Source organism: Mauremys mutica, chromosome 7 (assembly GCF_020497125.1).
Source record: "Mauremys mutica isolate MM-2020 ecotype Southern chromosome 7, ASM2049712v1, whole genome shotgun sequence".
Lineage (NCBI taxonomy): Eukaryota > Metazoa > Chordata > Testudines > Geoemydidae > Mauremys > Mauremys mutica.
In genome coordinates, this window is record NC_059078.1 from 10864898 (window position 1) to 10877837 (window position 12940).

General features: G+C 38.3%; 1 protein-coding gene across 1 annotated transcript in view; it reads right to left on the reverse strand.

Annotated features, from left to right (window-relative positions):
* The window catches only part of SHQ1 (SHQ1, H/ACA ribonucleoprotein assembly factor), a 113881-nt gene that overhangs the window by 41511 nt on the left and 59430 nt on the right, over positions 1-12940 (reverse strand). The window contains exon 10 of the mRNA XM_045022675.1: positions 10997-11120. Coding sequence (XP_044878610.1) covers positions 10997-11120 — 124 coding nt within the window. The remainder of the gene's footprint in view (positions 1-10996; positions 11121-12940) is intronic.

The window sequence follows — 12940 nt, forward strand, 5'->3', positions numbered from 1 at the left end:
TGGGTTCGAGATTCTCTCTCTAATGCCCCCGTATATCTTGATTCTACTTCACTGATATTCATGGGGGTTTGGTTGCTTTTCTGACTGGTCCCCTGCTGCAGCAAACAGCACATCAACTTAATGATTCCATAGTACTTGGCTAGTGTCCTTGTACACTAGATAGAAAGGGGAATTTTCATTTCATACCCAATTTATACATTGCTGCAATGATTTCACAAAGTCAGGAGCCATCCAGTACACTAAGGGATGAGGAAGGGAAAGTATGCTTTGTTACAGTTCTACTCTGTTTAGATAAGACACAAATGGATGTTGTCACGGATTTCATTTTCATCACACTGTCCTTCAAGTCGCATATTGTTTACATTGGCAAAAAGAAAAAGAGGGAATACATTATGTCACTGCACACAAGTAAGAGTTCAGCTGTTCTCAGGGCTGGCAGTGGCCTGGGCAAGACATTGAGGCATCTGCAATCTACTGTATTTTCTCCTTGTCTGGGGTGTACAGATGCCCAAAGATTGTAGTGTTGCCTGGGAGCGTAAGAATATGAAGAGTCATTATATAACATGGGCCCTCCAAAGAGAAGGTCCTTGATCGTATTTTGGACCTCAAAGGGGAAGAAGCATGGCACAAAGGCAGACCCCACAGACACTGATGGCAAAAATCGCATATCAAATGTGCACAGGCAGACACACATCGTGATGTGGAGAACCCACAAGAACACTACTCAAAGAAGAAACTCAATTAAAATATATCACCTTAAATTAACCTATTAATATTTCTCCCCTCTAGTGAGTGTTTGTCTTTTCTCCTCCCTTGAATATTTTGCTTTTAGTTGCACTCCAGACTTCAGAGTTTCCTCCAGAGTGAAAGAAAAAATGTGCTTTGTATGTTCATTTCTTGCCTGTCACCTCCAATCTAATTTATTTCTAACAGCTTTCTTGTCCCACAATCCCACTTTTCTTTTGCGTTTTTGGGGAGAGAAAAGAGAACTTGTTGGAACCTGTTCTCCTATCCATACCTAAAGTCCATTCATTACAGCAACCCGCCAGGTAAATCCAACTCCCTCCAGAGCCTGTTAATTAAGGTCTTTCAGTCAATTCTTTCCTCAGAGAATGAGTGCCCTGAGTAGGTTCCTGAACTCTGATGTGTGCTCTCTATCACAGACTGCAAAGTAGTGTCTGCAGGCCAACGGCTGTGCAGATCAGTGCCTCATGCTCTGACAAGGGCATATAGGGAGGTGCAAGCCCACTGCCACTCAATTCCTTATTGACCTTGAAGCCTAACTCTGCAGTAGAGCAAAAGGAGGGTGGGAGGTGGAGCATCCACAGGTAAAAAAAAAAAAAATCTCAAAGAACTCTAGTTACTATGAGGTAAGTAATCTTTCCTTTCTCAAATATATGTCCCTGTGGGAGCTCCACCATAGGAGACTCCCAAGCAGTAACCCATCAAGGAGTGCTGAGGAGGTAAGTCCAGAATAGTTCAAAACCTATCATCACCAAAGGTGGTGGTATCGCTAGAAGCAGGTCAGATGGCGTAATGTTTGTCAAAGGTAAAGGTGGAAGACCAAATAGCAGTCTTGCCGATTTCTGCTATGGGAATGTCCTTCCGTAGCCCTGTCGATGTGGACTGAGTTTTAGAATACACTGTTGCTCTGTGAGGTGGGATGCATGTTGGCATTTTCATAGCAGGTAATGATGCAACCCAAAACCCACTTAGTTTGTGTGGAAATCGGCTGGCCCTTCATCCTATCTGCAACTGCTACGAATAGTCTAGGAGAGGCCTGAATGATTTAGTCCTATCCAAATAGAAAGCAAGGGCTCTCCTAACACAGTGAACAAAGGTTTGATTCTTCTCTAGAGGCATGACGTTTTGAGTAGAAAACAGATAGTGAATCTCCTGGTTAATGTTATGTTCCGAGGAGACCTTTGGGAGGAAGCAAGGATGGAGATGTCTTTGTAGAAGGTGATACATCGTGGGCTCACCACGAGCACTCCCAGCTCCCCTGTTCACCTCACTGAGGTGATGGCAATCTTTCCCTGGGGACTGACATTCAGGATATCCACCAAGGAATTCTTAGACTTTCACACTTCCTCCAGCAGGATCTGAAGCGAGTCTGCTTGCCTTTTCCTGCGGTCCTGGAAGGTCTTAAAATCATCAGTGTGGGAGGGCAGTGGTGGCATTACCACCTTCTCCAGAGATGGAGGTGAAATCTCCTTCACCTGAGATTCTTGTTCCTCCTGTATATCATCCAAACCAGAGAAGTGTGCGGTACCAACGTGTAACGTAGCACAGGACAGTCTAGAGATGCCAGTAGGTGACATGGTACCAGTGGGTGCTGGTGTTTTCACTTAGGTCCCCGATAGTTGGTTGTTGTAGGGCCCCATAAGTTCCAATAACTCCATTGGAGGGGGACAAGGGAAGGGAGCTCAGAGATAGTCAATCTTTGGGCCTACAATGTACATTCCCTAGGATGTTCTTCATGAAAGGAACTCATGGGAGTAGGGAATTCACAAGTTTAGGCAAATACAGCAGACAGCAGAACTCTCGGTCCTGAGCTGCAGGCAACTGAGAAGGAACTGAGTGGTGGGTCGGCTCACGCCACCCTATGTGCCCTCAGTCAGAGCACAAAGCACAGTTCTGTGCAGGCGTGGAATGGTGGACATTACTTTGCAGTCTCTAATCAAGAGTGCACAGAGGCACATACATCTATAGGGACTATACTCAAAGAATAAAGAAGAGGCACATAAAAATAGTATCCAAACCTTAATGTAGCTATTCTAGGAAGTGTAACTCATTTGCTGGCCTATCACCATGATATTCACAATGCTAAGTTCTGTCCAAGGACACTTGTTTTCGGCCTTTACTAACATCTGTGCTTTACTCACGTCTAAGATTTCATGGCCTATGAAGACCATGCCACTGTTTTGACTCTAAATTCCTCATCTTCAAGTCACTTACTGCAGTTAACTTTATTCTGTAGTTTGGAAACACAGGACTGAGTATCAGCTTGATTACCATGTACCAAGCGTGGGCAATTTCAATCTTTTTATACAGTGCAAAGACTCAAATCAAGGTTGAAGCAGGAAACAATCTATTCAGAAAGTAATGATAAGTGTTTAAGAATGTGCACAAAATCAACGTAAACGTTTGTGAACTAAAGATTTTCTTTGTTTCATCATAGGTATTTGCTGCACCAAAATTTTTCCAAGTCATACAATGATCACAGAAACAAACCTAAGTATGGTAAATGGAATTCACTTCAAGGTGTCTTAAATAAATGAAAACATTAACCTGTAACAATTTAGTTTATTTGTAAAGTTACGGTATTACATTATATTGAGCAGTTAATAAACTGCTTTTATTGAACAGATGTTTTCTGATTGCTTAAAAGTTAGTGGGACAGATTTTAAAATAAATACATAAAAAGATTCCACATCTGTAAGACAACTGGAAACAATGATCTTATAAATATGTATGAGATTTCATTATATTAAACACAAAAAGTGCCATAAGAGCCAGCGCATTTGCTGGATTGTTGGACTCTGCAGGAGTCCACTGCTATGACTGCCTGCAGCAGAAATCTCACAATTTTAAACTATGGAGTTTCAGAAGAACTTTTTCCTATCCTATGAGGTTGTGTGTAGGAGGGTATAATTCGGGCCTAAATCTACATCAATCATTTGATATAACAGAAATAAAGTCACTGTAATCTAACTTTTTCACAGGCTCAGTGGCTCATGCATTGAAAATAAAACATTTATGAAGTAACAGGAGACTATACAATTCATTCAGCTATTTTTTATCTCCTCAATCTGTTTTTTTTCCCCTCTATAGCATCAAATCAAGTAAATTAAGCTCTTTTCCCAAAGACAATTCTATGTATTTTTTCCCACATACTTGCAAGCAGCAAAATGAGTTTGCATCTAAAGAAATAAACTGAACTTTTATTGTCTCTCTCAAAGATATTAAAGGATAGCATGAAACTGAATGACTATAAAAGATGTCACCAACCCCTTGTGTTTGCATCAATATAGTCATCAGATTCTAAGACAAAATCTCAAGAATATTTAAGCAGAGAGAAGTATACTAAAAAACTCAGTGTATCTGTATGACAAACAGATATAAGTTAACATGAATTAATGCAAATGAATATTAATCTATTTTGGATTAATTTAAAATTTCATTTCGAAGTGTCAAAAGCAATACTTAGTGTTACTGGCTCAAGAATTTCTGTGCAATTCTGAATCTTCAAAGATCCTTGTTGGCAAATACGATCCTTGATTTGTTGGCAAACATGGTAATTTTACAGTAATGGGTTTTACAATCTGATGGCAGGTTCGATCAATCACATTTCTCTGTGTCCTACAGGAGAGTCTAATGAAAGTAAACCAGACATGAAGTGCTGCCACCTACAGCCACCACTCTGTTACAAAACAAGCAGAAAGCTTTTGGTGCTAACATCCATCAGAAGAAATTAAATTGAGAACTACAAATCAATCTCTTTTTATATATAATTAGCCATCAATTTATTGTTCATATGTATGCTGAAAAAAGCATAGGATATTCTTTAACCTCACATAAAGGAGCACAATGGTTTATATCTTTACAAGCAGCTAATAAATGTAAAATACACAAACTAGCATTACCTAGAGACAGAAATACTATACACATCTCCAATATTTCGAAAAAAAATGTACGCCTCTACCCCAATATAACGCTGTCCTCGGGAGCCAAAAAAATCTTACTGCATATTATAGGTGAAACCGCGTTATATCGAACTTGCTTTGATCCGCCAGAGCGCGCAGCCCCCCCCACCCCCCCAGGAGTGCTGCTTTACTGCGTTACATCCAAATTCATGTTATATTGGGTCACAGTATATCGGGGTAGAGGTGTATATGGATGCCTACAGGTTTAGTGAAGAGGAAAAACAATGTTTATATAAATATACTAAAGCTACATATGATTAATCTGTGCTTTAATCATCTGTCAGTTTTGATATACTTGTTTATTTTTTAAGCAATTTTATAGCTTGTGTGTATGTATCAATAACTCACAAATCAGAAATTGCTTAAATCCAATACAAATAGTGTTTGTAAATGTATTCAGATAACTTAGATATGACAAGTATCAGAGGGGTAGCCGTGTTAGCTGTCTGACGAAGTGGGTATTCACCCACGAAAGCTCATGCTCCAATACTTCTGTTAGTCTATAAGGTGCCACAGGACTCTTTGTCGCTTTTTAGATATGACAGGATACTGCAATCAAAGCATTCGCTCTTAAATAGCTTTGCTGTAAAAGCATTTTAAAACATTCAAAGCACTGATCACTCAGAGCATGTGAGAAATCTTCCTATAAGTCTTAATAAAAATTAGCCTACTGTGCTTCTGATTTAAATGAATGTCTCATGCGCCCTTTAGTTTACCGATCAGCTCAAAAAAAAAATTCAATATTGTGAATGCTGGGAGTAAACTCTACATTTTTAAAACAAATTAACTCACAATTTTCCTTTATGAGTTACCTGTCCAACTGTTTTCCTGGCAGTTGTTCTCTTTTTAATGTACATTTTTCTATTAAGTCAATTGAATAATATTTTGGAAAAGCAACAGTTTCTGAAAAACTGGTTAATAACTCATTTAATGACTGATCTCTAGGCTTGTTAATTGTTTGTGTCAAAACTGACAAACTACTTTTTAATGAGTAGAAATGACTAGTTTCCTAGGAGCTGTTCCTTAACATTCACAGGGTTATGCTCTGTTAAAGTGCCTTTGGAAAGTGTTCATCTCGTACACCGAGTCTCAGACTTTGGGCTATGCATTTTGTGTATGTTATCAATAAACTAAACACATCAGACACCATCATAGCGGCAACGAAATTCCTTGCCAAAGTATCTTATTCAACTTTAAATTCCAAATATATTATTGTACTACGCTCCAGCTTCGTCTATCATCATATAGCAAAAGGCCTCAATTGAGCATAAAGTCAATCAGACTACTGACTTGCTGAAAGTTAAGCACGTGCTTAAGTGTTTTGCTAAATTCGGGTCAAAAGGAATGGTTTTATGAGTAAGTTTTATTACTAGCATTAGCTTCCAAATGATGAAAGCAAGTCACATTTACCTGTGTGTAATGTATACTTTTGGATATGCTGAAAAGCATGATGTTCATGGTTCAGTGCGTTCAATACTCCGAAAATAAATATGATACACTATAAACATACAACCCACCATATAATATTATGTTTACTTGTATTATGCTTTCACTAGTATATACAATATGCTAGGCATTATACAAAAGCAAAGAAAGGCCCCAAAGACCTTCTTAGATTTTCCATGGAATTTGAAGAAGTAAACATTTTGTTGAGTGTATCTGTGGTATGCTGTTTAGACAGTACGAGCACAAAACTTTAAGTTAATATGGTTTGAACATCCGTATTTTCAAATTCATACACAGGTTCCTATTTATTTCATTCTGTTTTCTGGTAAGGTATATATCTATTAAATACACTTAACATTAGTTATATTCTTGTGGTTTTTTAATTTAAGAATTTAAGGCCTTATATACCACACACTCTCAACTACAATAGCAAGAAATAACTTCAGCAGATAAATACTGTCATTTTCAACACTATTGATATTAATAATCTTTGTTTATATCACCACCACTATATTAACTATTTTGCCCCTCCGCCCAATAGATTAAGACTAATTTCCCCTTCTGACTAAATTAACCCATTAGAATCTATTTAACTTCTCAGGTAATATTTAAAGAATATCATGGCTTATATTCACTGCAGTTTCTTTCTTTTTACCAATAAAAACACATGCTGAAATGGGCAAGTATTCACTTTTTGTGCCTTACATACACAATCTGAGCTCTTGAAATTCCACCCACAACTCTGACAATCAACCTACCAATACAGCCAATCACATTTCTTCCTGCAATGGTTTCCTAGGTAACCAATACAGCACAAGAAATGCATGGTATGCAGTTGAATGAAACTAAACCTGTCGTATTTCCACTTTTTTCAATGCTTTTCTACTGTTAAGTATTAAAATTATTGAAGTTTAGATGGCTCATGGGATACATCATAGCTCTGAAGGCAGCACAGAAATAAGGATGGCAATACTGCAACGCTCCTGCAACTCCCTTTTGGGTCAGGACCCCCAGTTTGAGAAATGCTGGTCTCTCACCCCCCTTCCCCCACCGGTGAAATCTGTATAGTAGAGGGTAAAAACACAAAATTTCATGGGGAGAGACCAGATTTCACAGTCTGTGACATGTTTTTCATGGCCATGAATTTGGTAGGCCCCTAATGAAAGCATACGTAGCATTTCTGCTCCAAATTATCCACTTAGGGCCTTAATAACTTCAACAGGAACTGAAGGTGCTCTGCTCCTTTTAAGATCAGGATGTTTAGAACCCACCCAGGTTTGGTAAGGACAAGGCTGCTACTGCTCAGTGACTTATGTGAAAGCAAGCCTGGTTTGTTTTTAATGAACATATCTATTATTTTTATTATTGACACAGCACCATAGGTGTTCAGCCTGCATTTTAAACAAGGAATTAATAATCAAAGGGTAAAATTCTCTGCTGGTGTTCTGGCTGAATTTAAGCCAGCTGCGGCAATTCAGACAAACAGAGAATTTGGCCTTGAGTCTGTCATACAATGAAAGTGAAGATATCATCAAAATATGTCCTATAGTTTTCGTTAGAAATCTTCCCTTCTGCTCTGATTGGCTGTTTGCTCCAACCACCTCCCAGTGCTTCCTCCCTCATATTCTCTTCATCTTGGCTGCATTACAAACCTGTCCTGCCTACCTTACTCTGTGCATCCTTTCTTCTTCCCCCCATCATTTCTCTTCAGATGTTCCTCTCTCTTTTTCCGAGTCTTTCCATTTAGCTAAGCCCCTCCTAACAAAACCCTACCAAATAATAAATAATAATAATAATGGCAGTAACATGATGTTCACAGGTCATCATATAATTCACTCTTTGCTATATGTTGTTACTCCTTTCCGCTACCCTTTCTCTGTCTTGTCTATTTCAGTTGCCAGACCTTTGGGGCAGCGAATGCTTACTGTTGTGTTTGTACAGTGCCTAGCACACTGGAGCCCCATTACTGAATGATCTCTAGGCATTATTATTATAAACAATAAATAGTAACAATCCTCTCATTTCTATTTCAAAAATACCATCACAGTACAGCACAAATCACATGCTTTCTTCTTTCTGGTGATGACGGGTCAAGCAACAAACGTTGAAAAAATTCACTGGTTTCCTGCAGTATTCACACGAGTCCACCAAAGCAATCCTAGACTTAAGACCTTAGAACATGGGTGCCGTCTGTGTTACCAAAAATCTTTTTAATATTTATTTGTTGGGTCACTGAATGTTCATTCTGTAAATCTCTCTTGTGCCACAAAATTAAAATTAAAATGTACATAGTATCTCTGTTGTGGGTCCCTCCCCAAGTAAATCAGAGGCTATATGTACACAGCAAAAGCTGTAGAGGGTGCTAGACTACCTGAACTAGCTTGGCATAGGTAACAACAGTAGAGAAGACAGCCCAGCATGGGTTCAGGGCAAGTAGTACAAAGCCAGCAAAACCCTGGCTAGGTACTTGGCTCACTAGCCTGGGGTGAAGCCCATACTGCGCGGTCTTCACCATCATCAATACTCCCACCAGCTGGATTCAAGCTAGCTCCCCTAGGTTAGCCGACACACAGCTTTGCTGTGTAGACATCCCCTGACAGACTGCCTGAATGCTACACTATGTCTGGTATCATAAGCATTTAATTTTTTTCACACTCAAGAGATACTACACAGATCCAATGGAGTTAATTGGAAAGGAGGCTTGATACTTTCCCTGCTTAACTTCACTGCCTGACCTTTATGTTGTCAGTGGTAAATTGGACAAGTAGCACTTTTTTTTTTTTTACACTAGTCCAGAATTAATTTAGCAAGTTCCAGATATCAGTATAATTTTCGATTCCTGCAACTCTCACACACCATGAAAAATAATCTGTTAATACAATTTTTTCTTCAAAGAATCAACAGTTATCAATATAGAAGAAACTGCTTTTTTGAATGTAGTAATTCACGATACACAGCGTGGTTGTAAGTAATTTTAACAACCCAGGATATCAACATGTGTGGATACAACTGTACAATTGAAACTGACATGATAGCAGTTTTGAAAATTTGCACATATGTGAAAGATGGTACACAGGACATATAATAAATACTCTGTTGCTATGAGATTTACTTTCATACATTCAAGAGATGACAGCCGTACTCCTAAAGTGTGAAACAAAGCAAAGGTTCAAATATGTAGTGCAATCAGCTTTTAATTCAATTTAAAATAAACAAAACCTATCCATATGGAATCCCACTATGATATGTTTTGTTTACCCAGCACTATTTGGTTATTTAACACTGCCTGATTTTGCGTAGGTAAAGGCAGAGGCAGCGTGCTAAAAGACAAACTTATAGATGTCTTCCTCTCCCAAGATATAATTATGACTTTGAAAGTGATAAAAAAATTGATGATGCATACTGCATTATTTTCATGCTTTCCACATCATGAAGCTGTTATTTCAACCCATTCTGGGTCACTGATAAAACAGTATGTTAGTTCAGTTAGAATTTATTCCATCTTAGTGATGTATAAATACAGTTATACCATAGGAGTGCTCCATTAATGTTCATGGTTAATATCTTTAGCCATGGCCTTATTAAAAAAAAAAATTTGTACTTCTGACCTTTTCATTCCATCATTGCACCTAATACACAGCTGTCCCAACCATTTTTTCTAATCCCACAAAGGAAATGGCAACTCTCAGGTTAAAAGAACCACACAGATAAAAGCCCCCCAAACTGTTCCTTAAAAATTAGTGCACCTATATGCCAGTATTAATCTGGCACAAGTGACAGCATATTTTTGGAACTAAGGGACCTCAGAGGTCCAGTATGATTATTTGAAGTAGGGGAAAAAATGTCAAAGCTAATAGGACCAAATCAGTTTAAAATCAGCAGAAGCTCTACCTCTGGGAAACTAGCTGGCTAAGAAAATGAATTTAACAGTAAAGTAAATTTACTTTCAGAACAATTCTTAGCACCATTCACAAGTGTTAATTTAATGGAGCAGCTCTTCCAAATCATGGATCAAGGTGAGGAAGCTGCTCTGATGATCCACATTGTGTAGCATGCAATGTACGTATTCCAGTGAGGGACTGCACATCAGGCTCAGCTGTTATTACATTGAACAGAATGGCAGCCACAACCAAATGCAGGGGGCCTCAAAACTTCCATTGGAGCCTGATTCACAGCTCATTTTAGCTAATGGGAGTCCTTTCATTTATTTCAGCAGGTTTTGGATCAGGCAATTAAACAACACAGGAAGAGCTAACAAACTACAGATGTGCATCTAAACTTTTGACCATGATCCACCATTAGAAATACAATGCAATTATAACTAAAAGTGTACTTTAGATACTTTAAAACAGGGCACAATACAAAAGTATAACACCTAACTGTGCTTGACAGTAGCTTCATAACTATACTTTCGCCCAGTAAAGGAAACCTTTTTCCTCACTGTAATACGCGTGCGTGCCTACACACACACAGGACTTGTCCACACTGTGTGTTAATGCGCACCAGCAGGGGTGTTAAGTTCTAGTGCACACCAGTGTGTGATGCACAAACGGTCCATTTTGACCCTGCTGACATACACTATTGTTCCCTAGTGCATGTTGATAAAGTCTCATAATATTATGTCAACATGCATTAAGGAACTTTTAGTGCATGTCAGCAAAGTCCACACGGACAGTTAGTGCATGACATGTTGGTGTGCACTAGAATTTACACCCTGGCTGGTGTGTACTAATGTTCTGTGTAGACAAGTCCCCCTCGTCCCCCATACAAATAAACATATAGTACAGCCAAACTTCACTGTATCTGGCTAATTAATACATATAGTAAAAAAAAAAGTCTCTCACCTAGTTGCAATATCATGACTGTATCACTGAAGGCTCGTGTCACTAATCTGAAATGTCTGTAGAGTGGATAACATAAAACTCTTCTTCCAAAGGATACCAGAACCTCAGGAATACTAGTGAAACTCTGAGAGCATCAATGAAATTGTATGGTTAATTTACTTTAATAAAAAAAGCACATAGTAATTACTTTTTTTTAAAAGACATTATTGCAACACGCACAAAAAGGTCTATAGTTTTAACAGCTATGGAAACACTAGGTTAATTTTAAACAGAAACAAGACCCAGCACTTTCAACTTACATGTACAATTATAAAAGTCTGATAAATTTTAGTAGTTTTTAATTGAAAAATATTGAATTCAGGGCACATTACAATAAAACATTTAACTGAAGTCTTTGCCATTCTTTACATTACAGCAATAAGTCTGTCCCTTAACATTAGGTATATTAAAGAGAGCTATAAAAAGCCTTTTAAGAATAAAGAAAAATTAAAAACAACAGAATCCATGTGTACACACACAAGAACGCTAAAAATGATATATGCCTTTGCCTTTTAGCAAAGTTATAGATATTGAAGATAGAGATAAATATATCTCCCCTGGGAAGGCAGCTCATTGTCCTCCTTTATGAGTGAAGAAGACCTCTAGTTTACTTAGGCCAGAGGCATTAGTGAGTTATTAAAGATTCTCTCAGGAGTGATTTCCTTTCCATCTTTCACTCTTCAAAGATAAAACTTTCCATTTATGAATTTTTTTTAAAAAAAACAACCTTTTTCATCCTGAATTTGCAATTGATTAAAATTAATAAAAACCACTATTGCTGACCACTCAGCACTTTTTCATATTATATGAAGATTGCAAACTTTTTTCATTTTAACAGTTTGATACATATTTTAATTATTTATATATTGTTAGTCATTAACGTTAGTCATAAAGCGTGTATATTTCATACACAGCAAAATGGCAGTCAGTTCAAACAAACAATATCTCAGGCAACATCATTTGCAGATTGATGAAAACATGCTGCTTCTACATGGTTTGCATAACAGATTAAGGGCTTGTCTTCATGTACAGCGCTACAGCTCCTCTGTCAGCATAGTTAACCCACCTCCTTGAGAGGCAGTAGCTATGTTGGCAGGAGCAGCTCTCCCATCGACATAGTTGTACCAACCACATAGCACTATTTCGCTCGGGGGTGTGGATTTTTCACACCCCTCAACAACGTAGTTCTTCTAATATAGGTCTGTAGTATAGACCTGGCCATTGTTATTAACAACTTGGTGCCGGACAACTGAATTTCCTGGGTGTAAAGTCTACTGCTCACTGTGTCTGAAGCACTAATTGCTACGTCATACGGTAAGTGCACGCCCATAAGAAAATCTCTTCATTACAATAAGTTATGATTGTGAAAAGTCAAGACTGCCACTGCATTTATTACTTCATCAGTGGCGCCTAACTACAGTGTTACACAGTAACACGCACGGTAATGTTAAAACCTACAAAACTGAAGGCCCAATCCCTGCGAACTCTTACTACTGAATAGTGTTTGCTATCATTAGTAGTGCATCATTTGAAGTGTTTGCAAGATTAGGCTCTTTTTTTTTTCTTTCAAATTGCCAACCCTACCAACAGAGTCTTGGCTCAGACAATTAAGCTGGGTTCTTTCTATCTTCTTTATCTTCACCAGAAATAAAGGTTCCACAGGGCAGATAAGCCCCTCAGTCACACCTGAGCAACCCTACTGCTTTATACAGGTGTAACAGAAACTCAGTGAACAATTCCACTGAAAGATGCACAGAATGGAATAGAATTCAGTTCACTCAGTCTTGGCTGTACTGGCTCTGTTAAGGTTCACAGGAGTTAAAAAAAGCATGGTTGAGAATATGAACCAAGGGCATAATGTAAGCATCCACAGCTCACGTCTGCAGACACCCTGAAACAATAGCT